The sequence below is a fragment of the Thamnophis elegans genome, chromosome 16 (assembly GCF_009769535.1).
Source record: "Thamnophis elegans isolate rThaEle1 chromosome 16, rThaEle1.pri, whole genome shotgun sequence".
Taxonomy (NCBI): domain Eukaryota; kingdom Metazoa; phylum Chordata; class Lepidosauria; order Squamata; family Colubridae; genus Thamnophis; species Thamnophis elegans.
Window position 1 is genome coordinate 17,909,762 of NC_045556.1, and position 14,742 is coordinate 17,924,503.

Below are 14,742 nucleotides of genomic sequence, written 5' to 3' on the forward strand. Positions count from 1 at the left end.
TCCATTTTCCTCCCCTCCCTTTCCACTCTTCCTTTCTCTTTTTCCTTTTCCCTTCCTTTCCTTCTTCTTCTATTTCCCTTCCCTTCCCCTTCCCTGCCCATCTTGTCTCTTTCCTTCCTTTCCCTTTTCTTCTTCTCCCTTCCCTACCCCCTCTGGTTTCCCTTCCCATCCCCTGCCACTTTTCCCTTTCCTTTCTCTTTTTCCCTTTCCCTCCTGTTCTTTTCTCTTCTTCCCTTCCCCTTCCCTTCTCATCTTCCTCCCTCCCCTCCCTTTCCACTCTTCTCTTCTTCTTTCTTCGCCTTTACTGCCCCCTATGCTTCCCTTCCTTCGCCATGTTCCTCCCCTCCCCTCCATTTCCACCTTTCCCCCCCTTTCCTTTTCTCCGATCTCCCTCCCCCTCCCTCCCCTGTCTACTAGAGCATTACCAATTTTGAGTGTGTGTTTGTCTGGGTCGGTGGGTGGATTCCAGCCTATACTGTTGCTCCCATCCTGCTGAGTGGTTGCCATAGATCAAGTATCTCAAGAAGAACAGCAATTGGCTTCTGCCATGATTACCTTCAGAAATTCTGGAGAAGACCCCTCATCTCCTGAAATTGTCCAAACAGAGCTCCACCTTCCAAGTCCTCCTCCAGTCTCCAATGTTGCCCCTCCCTACCTGGTTCACCCCAATAACCCAACTGATGACAGGTAACCAAGACCCAGGAGGCTGTTATGCTTTCAAGAAATGATAGAGATGTTGGCAAGAATGGTAGGTCAAAGCTCTCAAGATGGCGGCTACAACCATGGGACACAGAAAGGCCACCCCCTTTTTACTTGTACCCAGATTGAGGGGTGGGCTGCTGCACGGTTCAGGAGAATGCTCTAGCTAAGAGTCTGCCCAGTTTGGAGAATCTGCAAATCCCACCTCTGGCTGGCCCTCCCACCCTTCCCCGCCCTTCCCGCCCTTCCCACCCCTCCCAGGAGTCCCACTTAGGATGCCAGGAAGTACCAGGGCCCATGCGGAGGTTCAAGGAGGGCAAAAAAACGGCCCTCCTGGAAGTTCCAGAAGATTGGAAACAGGCCAGTCACCGGCCTTTGGAGTGCTTCCGAAGCCTGGGAGAGGCCATTTTTGCCCGCCCGTAGGCTCGAGAGCAAAGCCCTCCGCAGCCTTGGAGGGTGAAAACACTCGCCCGCCATGATGCAGAAACCCACCCTAGCCAGGCCCACCATGGCCACACCCATCCAGCAACCAGGCAGAGAACCTGCTGCTAAAATTTTTGAAGCCCACCCCTGCCTAGAATCCTCTTTCTAATAAAAAACCAATCCACCCAGCAAGACAAAATACTCCTTCTCCTTCCTCATCTTCCTCACACAGAAGAACCGAGCTGTAACAGGTGAATCTCTCTGGCCTGCATACATGGAACCTCAATTACCCGTCTCCTGAGTTCACACCAGACTCCAAGCCCTCATCGCCTAAAGAGACTTAATTTGCAGAGCAGAGTAAACCACAAATCTTTCACATGTTCCCCCTTGCTAAGGAGTGTCATCAACATGGCACAATAAAACTTCTTGCCCTGGTCACCACAATGTAAAAAAAATATAAGATGTTGAGATTCTAGAAAAAGCACAGAGAAGAGCAACAAAGATGATTAGGGGACTGGAGGCTAAAACATATGAAGAACGGTTAGCTGGGATTAAGGTAAAGGTAAAGGTTCCCCTCGCATACATGTGCTAGTTGTTCCTGACTCTAGGGGGCGATGCTCATCTCCGCTTCAAAACCAAGGAGCCAGCACTGTCCAAGACATCTCCGTGATCATGTGGCTGGCATGACTAAATACCGAAGTGCACAGAACGCTGTTGCCTTCCCACCAATGTGGTTCCTATTTTTCTACTTACATTTTATGTGCTTTACGAAGCTGGGATACGTAACGGGAGCTCACTCCATTACGTGGCACTAGGGATTCAAACTGCCAAACTGCCGACTTTTCTGACCGACAAGCTCAGCGTCTTAGCCACTGAGCCACCAATCCTTGCTGGGATTGGATAGGTCTAATGTATGAAAGGAAGGACTAGGGGAGACATGATAGCAGCGTTCCAATATCTCAGGGGTTGCCACAAAGAAGAAGGGAGTCAAGCTATTCTCCAAAGCACCTGAGGGCAGGACAAGAAGCAATGGGTGGAAACTAATCAAGGAAAGAAGCAATTTGGAAACTAAGGAGAAATTTCCTGACAGTTAGAACAATTAATCAGTGGAACAGAAGTTTCCTCCAGAAGTGTGAATGATTTGATTTGATTTGATTTGTTTATTATTTATAGGCCTCCAACAGTGGAAGTTTTTAATAAGAGACTGAACTACCGTTTATCTGAAATACCATAGGGTTTCTTGCCAGAGCAGGGGGGTTGAATTAGAAGACCTCCAAGATCCCTTCCGACTCTGTTATCCTGTTTTTCTAGTTAAGGTTGCGGTGGAAATTCAACCTGAGATAGCGACCAGAGGGTTGACTAGAAGACCTCCAAGGTCCCTTCCAACTATGCGTCATTCTATTCTATTCTGACTTCCTCCATTCCCAAATAAGATCTGATCCAGCAATACTTCTCTTTGGTTTTCCAGAGCCGCAAGTACTTTGGATGTTGTCCGACACCCTTTGAAGGTTTTTCTTATGCATTGAATTGCTCTGCTAGACTACAAGAAGTGACCCCTCCTCATCTCTACCTCCATCTTCATTGATACCAAGAAGTACCTGGTCCAAACAAGGCTGACTAAAGCAGCGTTTCTCAACCTTGGCAACTTGAAGATGTCTGGACCTCAGACTCCCAGAATTCCCCAGCCAGCATTCGCTGGCTGGGGAATTCTGGGAGTTGAGTCCAGACATCTTCAAGTTGCCAAGGTTGAGAAACGCTGGACTAAAGAACCACTTGAATGGTGGTGCTGAGAACTAATTATTATTATATTATTATTTTGGTACTCCTGACTCATTCCCTGCCTAAGCCATCACGTTCCTTAATGGCTTGGACTCCAAAACCTATTGTCCAAAGCCGGTCCTTTTCTAGCCCTTGCCTGGATAGGAGTTGTCTTTCTCTTAAGGTAGGGTTGCCACTCAAACGAACGCAGGTTGATTTAACTGGGCTCAGAGAAGGAAGTCACAACGGGGTGGAATCCCACGCAAATTAAAGCCAGGAAATCAAAACAAGCTCATCTCATTTGAACTCACTTTCCCTTCCCTGTTCAATTCTGTTGTGGAAGTGAGGCGCCTTGGGAGGGAGGGGGTGTGTACGTAAGTCTGCACAATCCGCCGAACAATGAACTCATCACACCGGCTGGGTTCAGACATCACCTTAAACCAGCAAACAGTCGCCACCGCTCAAAGAAACCGGGCTTCACCCGTTCTACGAAGGCAGGGAACCGGGCTCGATTCGAGGCGCTCAGACTAGGGCTAAAATTGGGGTCTTTTCCAAACTCTTCCTGGGGCTTGTCAGCTCCCCCCACCCCCTCCTCACTTTAGGCGCGCGGGTTGCCAAGGCAACTCAAAGTGGGGGGTTTTGGGGAGGGGTGGAGGCTGATCGGGCGTCTTTGGTCCCGGAATGGTCGCCGCACCGCTGGAAAGAGCTGCGCTCTGCACCTGCTCAGGGGAACCCTGTCGCGGTTCCCTGGCCGGCAGTGGAAGCCAATGCTAAGCGCCGGAGCCCCTTCCCCAGCTAGCGCGGGAAGTAGGGTGCGGAGCGCAAGGAGGGGGAGGGGGTGCAGAGAGGTACCCCAAAACCGTCCAGGAGAAAATTTCCCCCGAACAATCGGAATTGAGGAGCGCGCTGGGCGGGGTGGTTTCCTCCACGCCCCCTTTGCCCCTTCCAAACCTTCCCGGGCATGGCTAGCCCCCACCCCCGATTCTTCACTCACGAAATAGGTGAGAGGGGTGTTGTTTAAAAAGAAAGCGGTCCCCCCCCCACCCTTCCCCGCGAGCTCCGTTTCTCCCTTCCTTCTCCAGCCGACGAGGCAGGAACAGGCTGCGCTGGAAACAAAGAAAACCTCCGCGCCCCCTCCCAGCCCTTCCCCGAAGTCCTCTGGGCACCCCTTTCTTTCAGCAGCCGTCTTTTGTCTCCCCCCCTTCCCCGGACGCGGGGGAGCCCCCCTGCTGTCTAGGCAAGCAAAGCCGCCCTCTTGCCCCCACCTGTCTGAACCCACCTCCCCATGCCCCCCGCCCGTTTTATCAGCTTTCCCACTGACTGCCCCCCCTCCATCCTTCCCGCCCCCTCTGGATTTTCTCCTGCCCCCAAACTGTTCTTAAGCAGCCCCAACAGGGGAGGATGGGCTGGGTGGTAGATAGGGGGTGTGGAGGGTGGCTGGGTAGGTGGCTTGCCCCTCTCGCGCGCCACTTCTTGTTACCCGATTTCCAGCTCGATCTCGGCGATGTCCGCGAAAAGCAGGATGCCCACGAGCAGGGTGAGCAGCGCCAGGGTCCAGCTCCGGCAGGGCAGCGGCATGGTTTTCCCGGGGCCAGCCCGGCCGCGAACAGATCCGAGTGGCGGCTGGAGGAAGAGGAGGGGGAGGAGAGGAGTGGGAGAGGAGAGGAGGGAGGAGGAGGAGAGGGGGAGGAGGTGGAGGAGGCTGAACTGCCTGAAAACGGTGTGTTGTTAGGGGTGGGTAATGGGGGGCGCGAAGGAGGTGGGACGGGCTCCTCTTGATTCTGAACGCCCCCCTGCTCCCGATCCTGAAGGAAGCGGTGCCCAAGCCCTGGAGTTGGGAAAACTGCCTTGAAGGCAAAAGCGGGAGGCAGTGGCTGCTTGCAGAGGGTCCCCCTTCCTGCAGCCGCCCCCCCCCCGCCCCTTACTCCTTCACTGCATCTCTGGCCGGTGAATCCAACTTCCATCCGTCCGTCCAGGATGGAGCAGAACTCCTGTTTCTGGATCCCCGCAAGGTTTTCCTCTGAAAAGACAGGACGGCCAGGGGGAAGAGAAGGTCTCTGCCTCCCCCGCTCCCCTCTTCTTTCTCCTCCTCCCTCTACAACGTCCCTTTGCAAAGTTTCCTTCTCTGTGTTTCTCTTCTCCCTTTCTTTCTCTCTTTCCCTCTTTCTGTTTTCTCTTTCCCTCTCTTTCTGTTTCTCTTTCTTCTCTCTCTCTCTCTGTTTCTCTGTGTGTTTTCTCTCTGTGTTTAGCTTTCTCTCTGTATTTCTTTCTCTCTCTCTCTCTTCCTCTCTCTCTTTCTCTCTGGTTTTTCTCTCTATTTCTGTTCTCCCCTCTGTGTGTGTTTCTCTTTCTCTTTCTCTTCTCTCTCTGTTCTCTCTCTCTCTCTGTGTGTTTCTCTTCTCTCTGTATCCTTTCTCTCTCTCTCTTCTCTCTCTTTCTCTCTCTGTTTCTCTTTCTCTGTTTCTCTGTGTGTTTCTCTGTGTGTTTCTCTTTCTTTCTCTTTCTTCTGTATTTCTTTCTTTCTTTCTCTCTCTCTTCTCTCTCTTTCTATTTCTCTCTGTGTGTTTCTCTCTCTTCTGCCCTCTCTCCCTCCCTCCCTCCTCTTATGCTTACCAGTCAAATCTGGTGGAACCCAACAGCAGACAATTTAGAGACATACTGTAACATCTTGGGATCAAGCATTGCACCTGACCTTATCTTGCCAAAGCCTCATCACAGATAGCTCTGGACTTACAGCAGTTCATTTAGTGACCGTTCAAAGTTGCATCATCACTGAAAAAAACCGACAATTTTTCATACTTACAATCGTTGCAACTTCCCCATGGTCATGTAACCAACATTCAGACACCTGGCAATGGGCTCCTGTTCCTGATGGTTGCTGTGTCCTGGGCTCATGCGATCCCTTTTTGCAACCTCCTGACAAGCAAAGTCAATGGATAAATCAGACTCACTTAAACAACTGTGTATCTATCTGTAACAATTGCAATGATTCCCTTAACAACTGGGGTGAGACAGGTTGTAAAACAGGGTAAAACTCACTTGACAAGCATCCTCATGTAGGAACATAAAGTTTGGACTCAATTGTGATCATAAATTGAGGATTACCTAGTTGTAAGGTGGATAATTTTTCCACCTGTCCCAACTTGGAAGCAAACTCAGATACCCTCACCCCATTTGCTATCTGTCTATCATCTCTCTGTGCCTCTTTTCTTGGTCTCTGTGTCTCTGTCTGTCTGTCTCTCCTCTCTCCTCTCTCTCTCTCTGTTTCTTTCTTTCTTCTTCTTTCTTCTTTCTTTCTTTCTGTCTCTCTCTGTATATCTCTCTCTCTCTCTCTGTGTCTTTGTGTCTCTTTCTCTCTGTCATTCTGTCCCTCTCTGTCTCTGTCTCTCTCTGTCTCTCTTTCTTTCTGTCTCTCTCTGTATCTGTGTGTATGTGTGTCTTGTGTCTCTTTCTCTCTCTCTGTCATTCTGTCATTCTGTCTCTGTCTCTCTGTCTCTGTCTCTCTCTGTCTCTCTTTCTTTCTGTCTCTCTCTGTATCTGTGTGTATGTGTGTCTTTGTGTCTCTTTCTCTCTGTCTGTCATTCTGCCATTCTGTCTCTGTCTCTCTGTCTCTCTCTGTCTCTCTGTCTCTGTCTCTCTTTCTCTCTGTCTCTGTCTCTCTCTGTCTCTCTCTCTGTCTCTCTCTGTTTCTCTCTGTTTCTCTCTGTCTCTCTCTGTCTCTCTGTCTCTCTCTCTGTTTGCCTTTTGGCTTTAAAATCTAGAGCAAAACAGTGGGCAACAAACCTGGTGCAAATGTTAGAAGTGTGAGTTCCAGAAAGAATTTGATGCTGTGCTTTACTGTTTAGGGGAAGAAGAGTTGTAAGTATTCAGGAAATGGACTCACAATTCTCTAATCTGTAGCCAATGGGCAACAGGGACATTGACAGCAGGTTCCAACACGGACACCTGTTGGGGTGGGGGAGTTCTTAAAAAAGGAGGGGGTCTGTAGAAAATGAGACCAATCAAAAGAACCACAACTCCTTATACTGCCTAGAGATGCCTTTTGTTAAAGCCACAATAGTTGAGTTGCATTCCACAATGTAGGAAGGGGTCAGCCAAATTCCACATGAGATAGGAGGGCCAGGGATACTCTAAAATGCATCTTTCTGGAAACGGGAAAGTTAAATCCAAAGGAGGATTACAGAAAGGGGAAAAGAAAACGTTCCATGAGCACCACAAAAGGCAGCATAAATAACTACAGAAATGTACAGAAATACATTGAAGAAGGTATCCCAAAGAGATAAAGTGTTAAAGAGAAAAAAAATTCCTCAAATTCTCTTTCAGGCAGAAAAACCACCCAGGAAGTAGGTGATTGGGCCATCGGAAGACAAAGGGGTGAAAGGAGAGATTTGGGGGATTGTGGAGAAACTAACTGGAAGCTCCTCTCAAAATTGTGATGCTGACTGGTGACAGGGAGCCGCAGCAGAGGGATGAAAGAGCCACATGCAGCTCAGAGCCCCTGAACTAGATGCAAGGACAGTTTCCCTCCCCCCCCCCATGCCATCACTCTGCTAACAACTAATCCCCACAACACTGTTAAGCTATCTAGTAAGGCTGCATTACTATTCTTCTTCTCATCTTTCCTATTAATTATCTCCTTATCTTCTTATGACTATGGCTTAGTTGTTTGTATCTTACGATTATATTATTTAGTATCCTAGTATGATTTATGTTGATTGCTTATTTCGTGTCCTATGACTACCACTGAGTGTGGTATCTTATTATTTAAGATGAATGTATTTTTATGGTGACTATGATCATGATTTAGCACTTATTGCTTGTATGTACACTGAGAGTTTATGCACACTTGGGTAATAAAGAGTTCTATTCTGTTCCGTTCCATTCTATTCAATAGCAATAGCAATAGTTAGCAATAGTTAGACATATACTGCTTCATGGGGCTTTCAGCCCTCTCTAAGCGGTTTACAGAGTCAGCATATTGCCCCCACAACAATCCGGGTCCTCATTTACCCACCTCGGAAGGATGGAAGGCTGAGTCAACCTTGAGCCTGATGGGATTTGAACAGCCGAACTGCTGAACTGCAGTCAGCTGAAGTAGCCTGCAGTGCTGCATTTAACCACTGCGCCACCTCGGCTCTTTCTATTCCACTCCACTTCACTCCATTTCACTCCATATTCTATTCTATTCTATTCTATTCTAGTCTAGTCTATGCTATGCTATGCTATGCTATGCTATGCTATGCTATGCTATTCATTCCATTCCATTCCATTCCATTCCATTCTTTTTTATTCTATTCTATTCCATTCTATGTTCTGTTCTGTTCTGTTCTGTTCCATGCCATTCCATTCTATTCCATTCTATTCTATTCATTCCATTCCATTCTATTCTGTTCTATTTTATTCTATTCCACCCTGTGTTCTGTTCTGTTCCATTCCATTCCATGCCATTCCATTCCATTCCATTCCATTCTATTCTATTCTATTCTATTCTATTCTATTCCTCCAGGTTCTTTGGAGATAGTTAAACTCCAAAGAAACACTACAGAAGACTAGCAGTGGGAACAGACAACATCTCCATCTCCTGCTTGTGAGCATCCATCTCAGCTGGCAGGAAAACTGAGAGGTTATCTAGAACAAGCTTTGCCTGTTCCAATGTTCACTAGTGTCTCAAATTAGCACAATTAGTCTTAGCATGTGGTACCTTTAACCTAATCCAAGTTCCGAATCCAAGCAGAGTCAACCCTGGTTAGTATGTGGATGGGGCACCATCAAGAATCCTTGGATTGTCCCAATTCCGGGAAATGGTTGGGGAGATGAGAAATCCGGGAACACCATACCGTGGCCAATCCGGTCTGTGTTTTTCAAGGAAAACTACACAGCTTGTGAAATCCCCAGGAACCAAGCTGGATTTGAGGCCATCATTATCTTTTATAGCATTATTCAATTATCATAAACAGTAGGAGGGGAGGAACAGTTAAGGAAAGAAATGAATTGCTGATAAAAAGGATGAAATTCTAACACGGCAATATTTGAAGGGAACACTCATTCTACAGGTGTGGAAGGGAAGAGAGAACCATCAACACAATTAAATCCTTACGTGAGTTGAAAATTGGGGGTGGGGGGGATTGGCCTATTCTTTGTCTATCCGGTAAATTAATTTATGGATCCTTTGGACCTTCAGCTATGGAGAGAAATGCCTTGTTTCTCCCTTTGTTAATAAGGAAAGGTAAAGGTTCTCCTGCACATGTGTGCTAGTTGTTCCCGGCTCTAGAGGGCGGTGCTCATCTCCATTTCAAAGCCAAAAAGCCAATGCTTTCTGAAGACGTCTCCATGGTCATGTGGCTGGCATGACTCCATGCTGAAGGTACAAGGAATGCTGTTACCTTCCCACAAAGATGGTTCCTATTTTTCCTACTTGCATTTTTACATGCTTTCAAACTGCTAGGTTGGCAGACGCTGGGACAAGTAACAAGAGCTCACTCCATCATGTTGTCAGCGTTCCAAGTATCATGTAGAATTAAATCAGAGACCAAGGCAAAACTATCCTTAAAGTTCCAATTTAATAAAGCAGACATTTTAGGCACATCTGTGTTAATCCCAATACTGGAAATGACATCAGAATTCCACCCAGTTAAAAGTTCATGATCTTGCCCCCACAGCCACAATCCATCACATGGTCCAATCTTCTTCCACGTTGCTGGCATCCACACCCAGCTTCTTCTGGTCAGGTGTACTGGTGCGGAGACAAAGGATGACCTTGGCTTCTAGTAAAGAATGAAAAAAAATACATTCCACAATCTCACTCCTGTCTATTCCCCACTCCCATCAACTATACTAAATAAGCAGCATAATGAAATAAGAGAAAGTGTGGCAGGCCAAAATTCTAAAAGGAATATAAATGCAGGCCTGGCACATGTGGCACTAGGGATTCGAACTGCTGAACTGCTGACCTTTCTGATCAACAAGCTCAGGCTCTTAGCCACTGAGCCACCGTGTCCCTTCACCCCTTGTTATTAGTAAGGGATTAAATCCTGCAGAATCTTGTGGTTGACTTATTTTGCCATCACATCTCTACCCTCTTTGTCTGCCGCTGGAATGGACTCTCGGTATACCCGATGGCCTTTTAAGAGAATTTCTGTGTAGCTTTTAAAAAATTTGCTCTGATCTTTTTTAAAAAAAAAATTATTGGTGCTATTTCGCGCACGTTTTAACCTTTAAAAGATGGAAAAGGGCAAATGAGCACATTTTTTTTAAACACGGAGGTTTGAGGTCTCCGAGCTACAAAGGAAAGGTGAACGTATGCAGAGATAATCTCACTTTTCTTTTTTTATTAAAAAAAAAGAGATGATAGATGCTATAGAAAAATGCACATTTGTTATGCTTTTGTTCTTTTACTGGGAGAGCTCTGTTCTCCGCTTTCGGATTTTCAGTGTTAGGAAACAGAGAGAGAGCAACAATAGCAATAGCAATAGCAGTTAGACTTATATACCGCTTCATAGGGCTTTCAGCCCTCTCTAAGCGGTTTACAGAGTCAGCATATTGCCCCCAACAACAATCCGGGTCCTCATTTTACCCACCTCGGAAGGATGGAAGGCTGAGTCAACCCTGAGCCGGTGAGATTTGAACAGCCGAACTGCAGAACTGCAGTCAGCTGAAGTAGCCTGCAGTGCTGCATTTAACCACTGCGCCACCTTGGCTCTATAACAGAAAGCCAGAAGGAAGAAGATGATGTATCCGATATCCTGAAAATGCCCCATTGAAAGGAGAATGAACAATTCATGAGAATCTCACTGAATGTGGAAAACTCTTGACCATAGAGAGGTGGTATTAGGCAGGTTCTGACCAGTACTGGAGAACCAGTAGCAGAAATTTTGAGTAGTTCAGAGAACTGGTAAATACCACCTCTGGCTGGCCCTGCCTCCATCTATTCTCTGTCTCCTGAGTCCCAGCTGATCGGGAGGGAATGGAGATTTTACAGTATCCTTCCCCTGCCACACCCACCAAGCCTGCCATGCCCACCAAACCACGCCCACAGAACCAGTAATAAAAAAAATTGAATCCCACGACTGGAGAAATTGTGGTTTGCTCATTAAGACCCATTTCTTGGAAAGAAGAGGTAAGGATGGGAGGGTGGAATGGGGAGAAAGAGAAGGAGAGAGGGTAGGAAGGTGAAGAGGAAGAGTAGAAGTAGGGAAGAGGTAAGGGAAGAAAGAAGGGGAAGGAGAGGAGGAAGGAAGAAAGTAGAGGAGGGGGGAGGAAGAAAAGAAAGGGAAAATAAGGTGGTGTTACAACAGGTAGAAGGGATGGTAAATAAAGCAACCCAAACTGTATATTATAACCTATTAAATGAAATAACAAATGCATAAGAATGATAAATGTAAAGAAGAATAACAATTATGTAAACATATACTTAAAATTGTATGTAAGAGAATAAAAAATTTTTTTGGGGAAAAAAGACCCCTGCATCAGCCCAAACCAAGTCTTTTTTTTTAAAAAAAAATCTAGAACAGTTGAGGAACAAGAAAAAGCAATCACAGCAGTTTATTTTTCAAACCTCAACAAGCATCAAGAGTCATCCAAAGCCTCTTAGCTTTCAGCAGTAACAACATCCAGACCTTTGGTGTTTACAGAAGAGGCCTTCATAAACACCTTCAAAGTATCCTTCTCCAACCACATCCGTTGGAGCTACAATGCCAAAATTGCCCACCGATATGATTCCATATCACTTATTTTCACATTTTGCTTGTTTTGGTGTTGCCCATAAGTTTGAGCCGTGGTGGGGCAGTGGTTAAGGCACAATATTGCAGGCTAACTCTGCCAGCTACCAGGAGTTCGATCCTGACCGGCTCAAGGTTGACTCAGCCTCCCATCCTTCCAAGGTGGGTAAAATGAGGATCCAGATTGTTGGGGCCAAGATGCTGACTCTGTAAACTGCTTAGAGAGGGCTGCAAAGCTGTATATAAGTCTAACTGCTATTGCTATAGAAAGCTGCACAGTCCTCTATTAAGACCATTTTAATTTGGATTGTGGCACTCAGCAAAAAAATCAGTTTGGTGTCGCAGTTAAAGCATCAGGCTACAAACTGAGAGATCATGAGTTCTGATCCTGCTTTATACAAAGATACCTGGCCAGTTCCTCTCCCCCCACACCAAGAAGGCAAGGATAAATTGCTTCCAAAAATGTCTGTGGAGGTTCTTAGTCATCCAGGTCATAGTTGTCCCACAGGTGCTTTTTGAAAAGGCAACTGGACTTCCTTTGTTTTTCCTTGAAGATGTTTTGCTTCTTATCCAAGAAGCTTCTTCAATTCTGACTCAGTTCAGTTCTTAGATGAGAAGTGAAATGTCTTGAAGGAAAAATGAAGTCCAGTTGCCTTTTGGGGGAAAAAAACACCTTTGGGGACCACACCTAGAATACTGCATCTACTTTTGGTCATCACACTATTAAAAAAAGATGTGGAGACTCTAGGAAGAGCGCAGAGAAGAGCAACTAAGATGATTAGGGGACTGGAGGCTAAAACATATGAAGAACGGTTGCAGGAACTGGGCATGGCTAGTCTAGTGAAGAGAAGGACCAGGGGAGACAGGATAGCAGTCTTCCAATATTTGAGGGGCTGCCACAGAGAGGAGGGGGGGTCAAGCTACTTTCCAAAGCACCCGAAGGCCAGACAAGGAACAATGAATGAAAACTGATCAAGGAAAGATTTGACCTAGAAACAAGGAGGAATTTTCTAACAGTGAAAACCATCACCCAATGGAACAGAAGTTTCCTTCAGAAGTTGTGGGAGCTTCATCCCTGGAGGCTTTCAAGAAGAGACTGGATTGCCATCTCTTGGAAATGGTGTAGGGTCTCCTTCTTGGGTGGGTGGGGGTTGGACTAGATGACCTACAAGTTCCTTTCCAACTCTTAATCTGTAAATGGGCTACTTCCAAAATTTTGCTAAGAAATCTATAGGGATCTGTAGAGTAACCGCCAGCACTCAAGATTAACTCAAAGGCACACACAGAGAATGTGGGAATATAAAACAGCAGTGACCACATCACAATCCCTGCAGCTCTCCGTGTGATTAATGATTGGCAAAATTGAAAAAAAAGAGAGGCAGAAAAAAACAAACCCAAAAACAAAATGTGTGCTAAATGTACGTTGCTGGCAAGATACCAGAAGCCCACACAAAACTCTGAATTACTCTTGTTGTTTTTTTAAGAAAGGGAAACCCTCCCAGATAAAACAGTTGCTGCTTAATTCTAGATCCCTTCCTCCCTCTCCTTTTCACCCCCCTTCAGTAACATTTTGAGACTTGTCTTTTTATGTGTGCGTCTGTGCATCTCCCTTACATATAATGCCTTTGGGAAGATTTTTTTCTCTCTCGTTGCTATAAAAAACATTCGTTTGTCCTCTGCAAAGTGGGGAAGGTGTTATTTCTCCTTTTCTCTGGAAGTAATTGTCGAGATAGAGGGTTTATAAAGAGGAGGGGGAAGGTGATTCGTGGGTGGGTGGATGGAGAAAGATGGAGAAAGGAAGGAAAGGGTCAGTTTCTCACTTAGGTTGGTATACACCAGTCAAGCACAAAGGTGATGGAAAGCGTTCCACCACAAAACCGCGGTTGACTAAAGCGCGCTCGACGAAACCGCGTACCTGACGTCATCACAGCGCGACAAAAACAGCACGCTGTGAGCGGTAAAGCTAAAATTAATGCGTAAACCTAAACCTAACCCCCCCAAACCTAACCCTAAACCTAACCCTAAACCTAACCCTTAACCTAACCCTAAACCTAACCCTAAACCTAACCCTTAACCTAACGCTAAACCTAACGCTAACCTTTAACCTAACCCTAAACCTAACCCTAATGCTTAACGTAACCCTAAACCTAACCCTAACCCTTAACCTAACCCTAACCCTAACTCTAAACCTAACCTTTACCTTTACGTGAATCGGCTTGCTTTAAAAGCGCTTTTTAAAGCGCCCTTTTTTCTCCGCGGTCATTGTTATCGCGCTGATGATGATGTCAGCGACGCGCTTTAATCAGGCGCGCTTTAGTGGACTGCAGTTTTGTCGTGCCACGGGAAAGCTGAACTGTCCTGCTCGGTTTGCAGGTCCAAACTTTGACCCTTTACGTGTGAATATTGCCGGGGAGCGGGGAAGAATAACGAAGAACAGCAATGTGATTGCTGCTTAGATTACACTAGGATAGGATAGGATAGAATAGAATAACAGAGTTGGAAGGCACCTTGTTGGAAGGCATCTAGTCCAACCCTGTGCTCAAGCAGGAGACCCTACACCATTACTGACAAATGACAGTCTAGTCTCTTCTTGAAAGTCTGCAGTGATGAAGCTCCCACAACGTCCGAAGGCAACTTCTGTTCCATGGGTTGATTGTTCCCACTGTCAGAAAGTTTCTCCTTATTTCTAGGTTGAATCTCTCCTTGTTCAGTTTCCATCCATTGTTCCTTGTCTGGCCTTCAGGTGCTTTGGAAAATATCTTGACCCCCTTCCTCCTTTCTGGGGCAGCCCCCTCAAATATTGGAAGACTGCTATCATGTCTCCCCTGGTCCTTCTCTTCCCTAACTAGCCACGACAGTTCCTGCAACCGTTCATTGTATGTTTTAGCCTCCAGTTCCCTAAATATCCTGCTTGCTCTTCTCTGCGCTCTTTCTAGAGTCTCAGCATCTTTTTCGTAGTGTGGGGACATAAGTGTGTGTGTGTGTGTGTGTGTGTGTGTAAGCATGCATTTGTATGTGTGTGAAGCATAAGGACCTCTATATTAACCACTCGTCTTTCTAAAACCATATATCTAATGTGATGGGGGAAACACTATTAAGCAAATGCCACTAAAACTGTGCCGGCACAGAATTAAATTGGCTTAAA

The 14,742-nt window shown here is 46.3% G+C and overlaps 1 protein-coding gene across 1 annotated transcript in view; it reads right to left on the bottom strand.

The window, feature by feature from the left end:
* ST8SIA2 (ST8 alpha-N-acetyl-neuraminide alpha-2,8-sialyltransferase 2) overlaps window positions 1-4,458 on the bottom strand; it is a 41,756-nt gene extending 37,298 nt beyond the window's left edge. The window contains 1 exon segment of the mRNA XM_032233159.1: window positions 4,361-4,458. Within this exon segment, the coding sequence (XP_032089050.1) occupies window positions 4,361-4,458 (98 nt within the window).
* Between the last annotated feature and the right edge of the window lie 10,284 nt (window positions 4,459-14,742).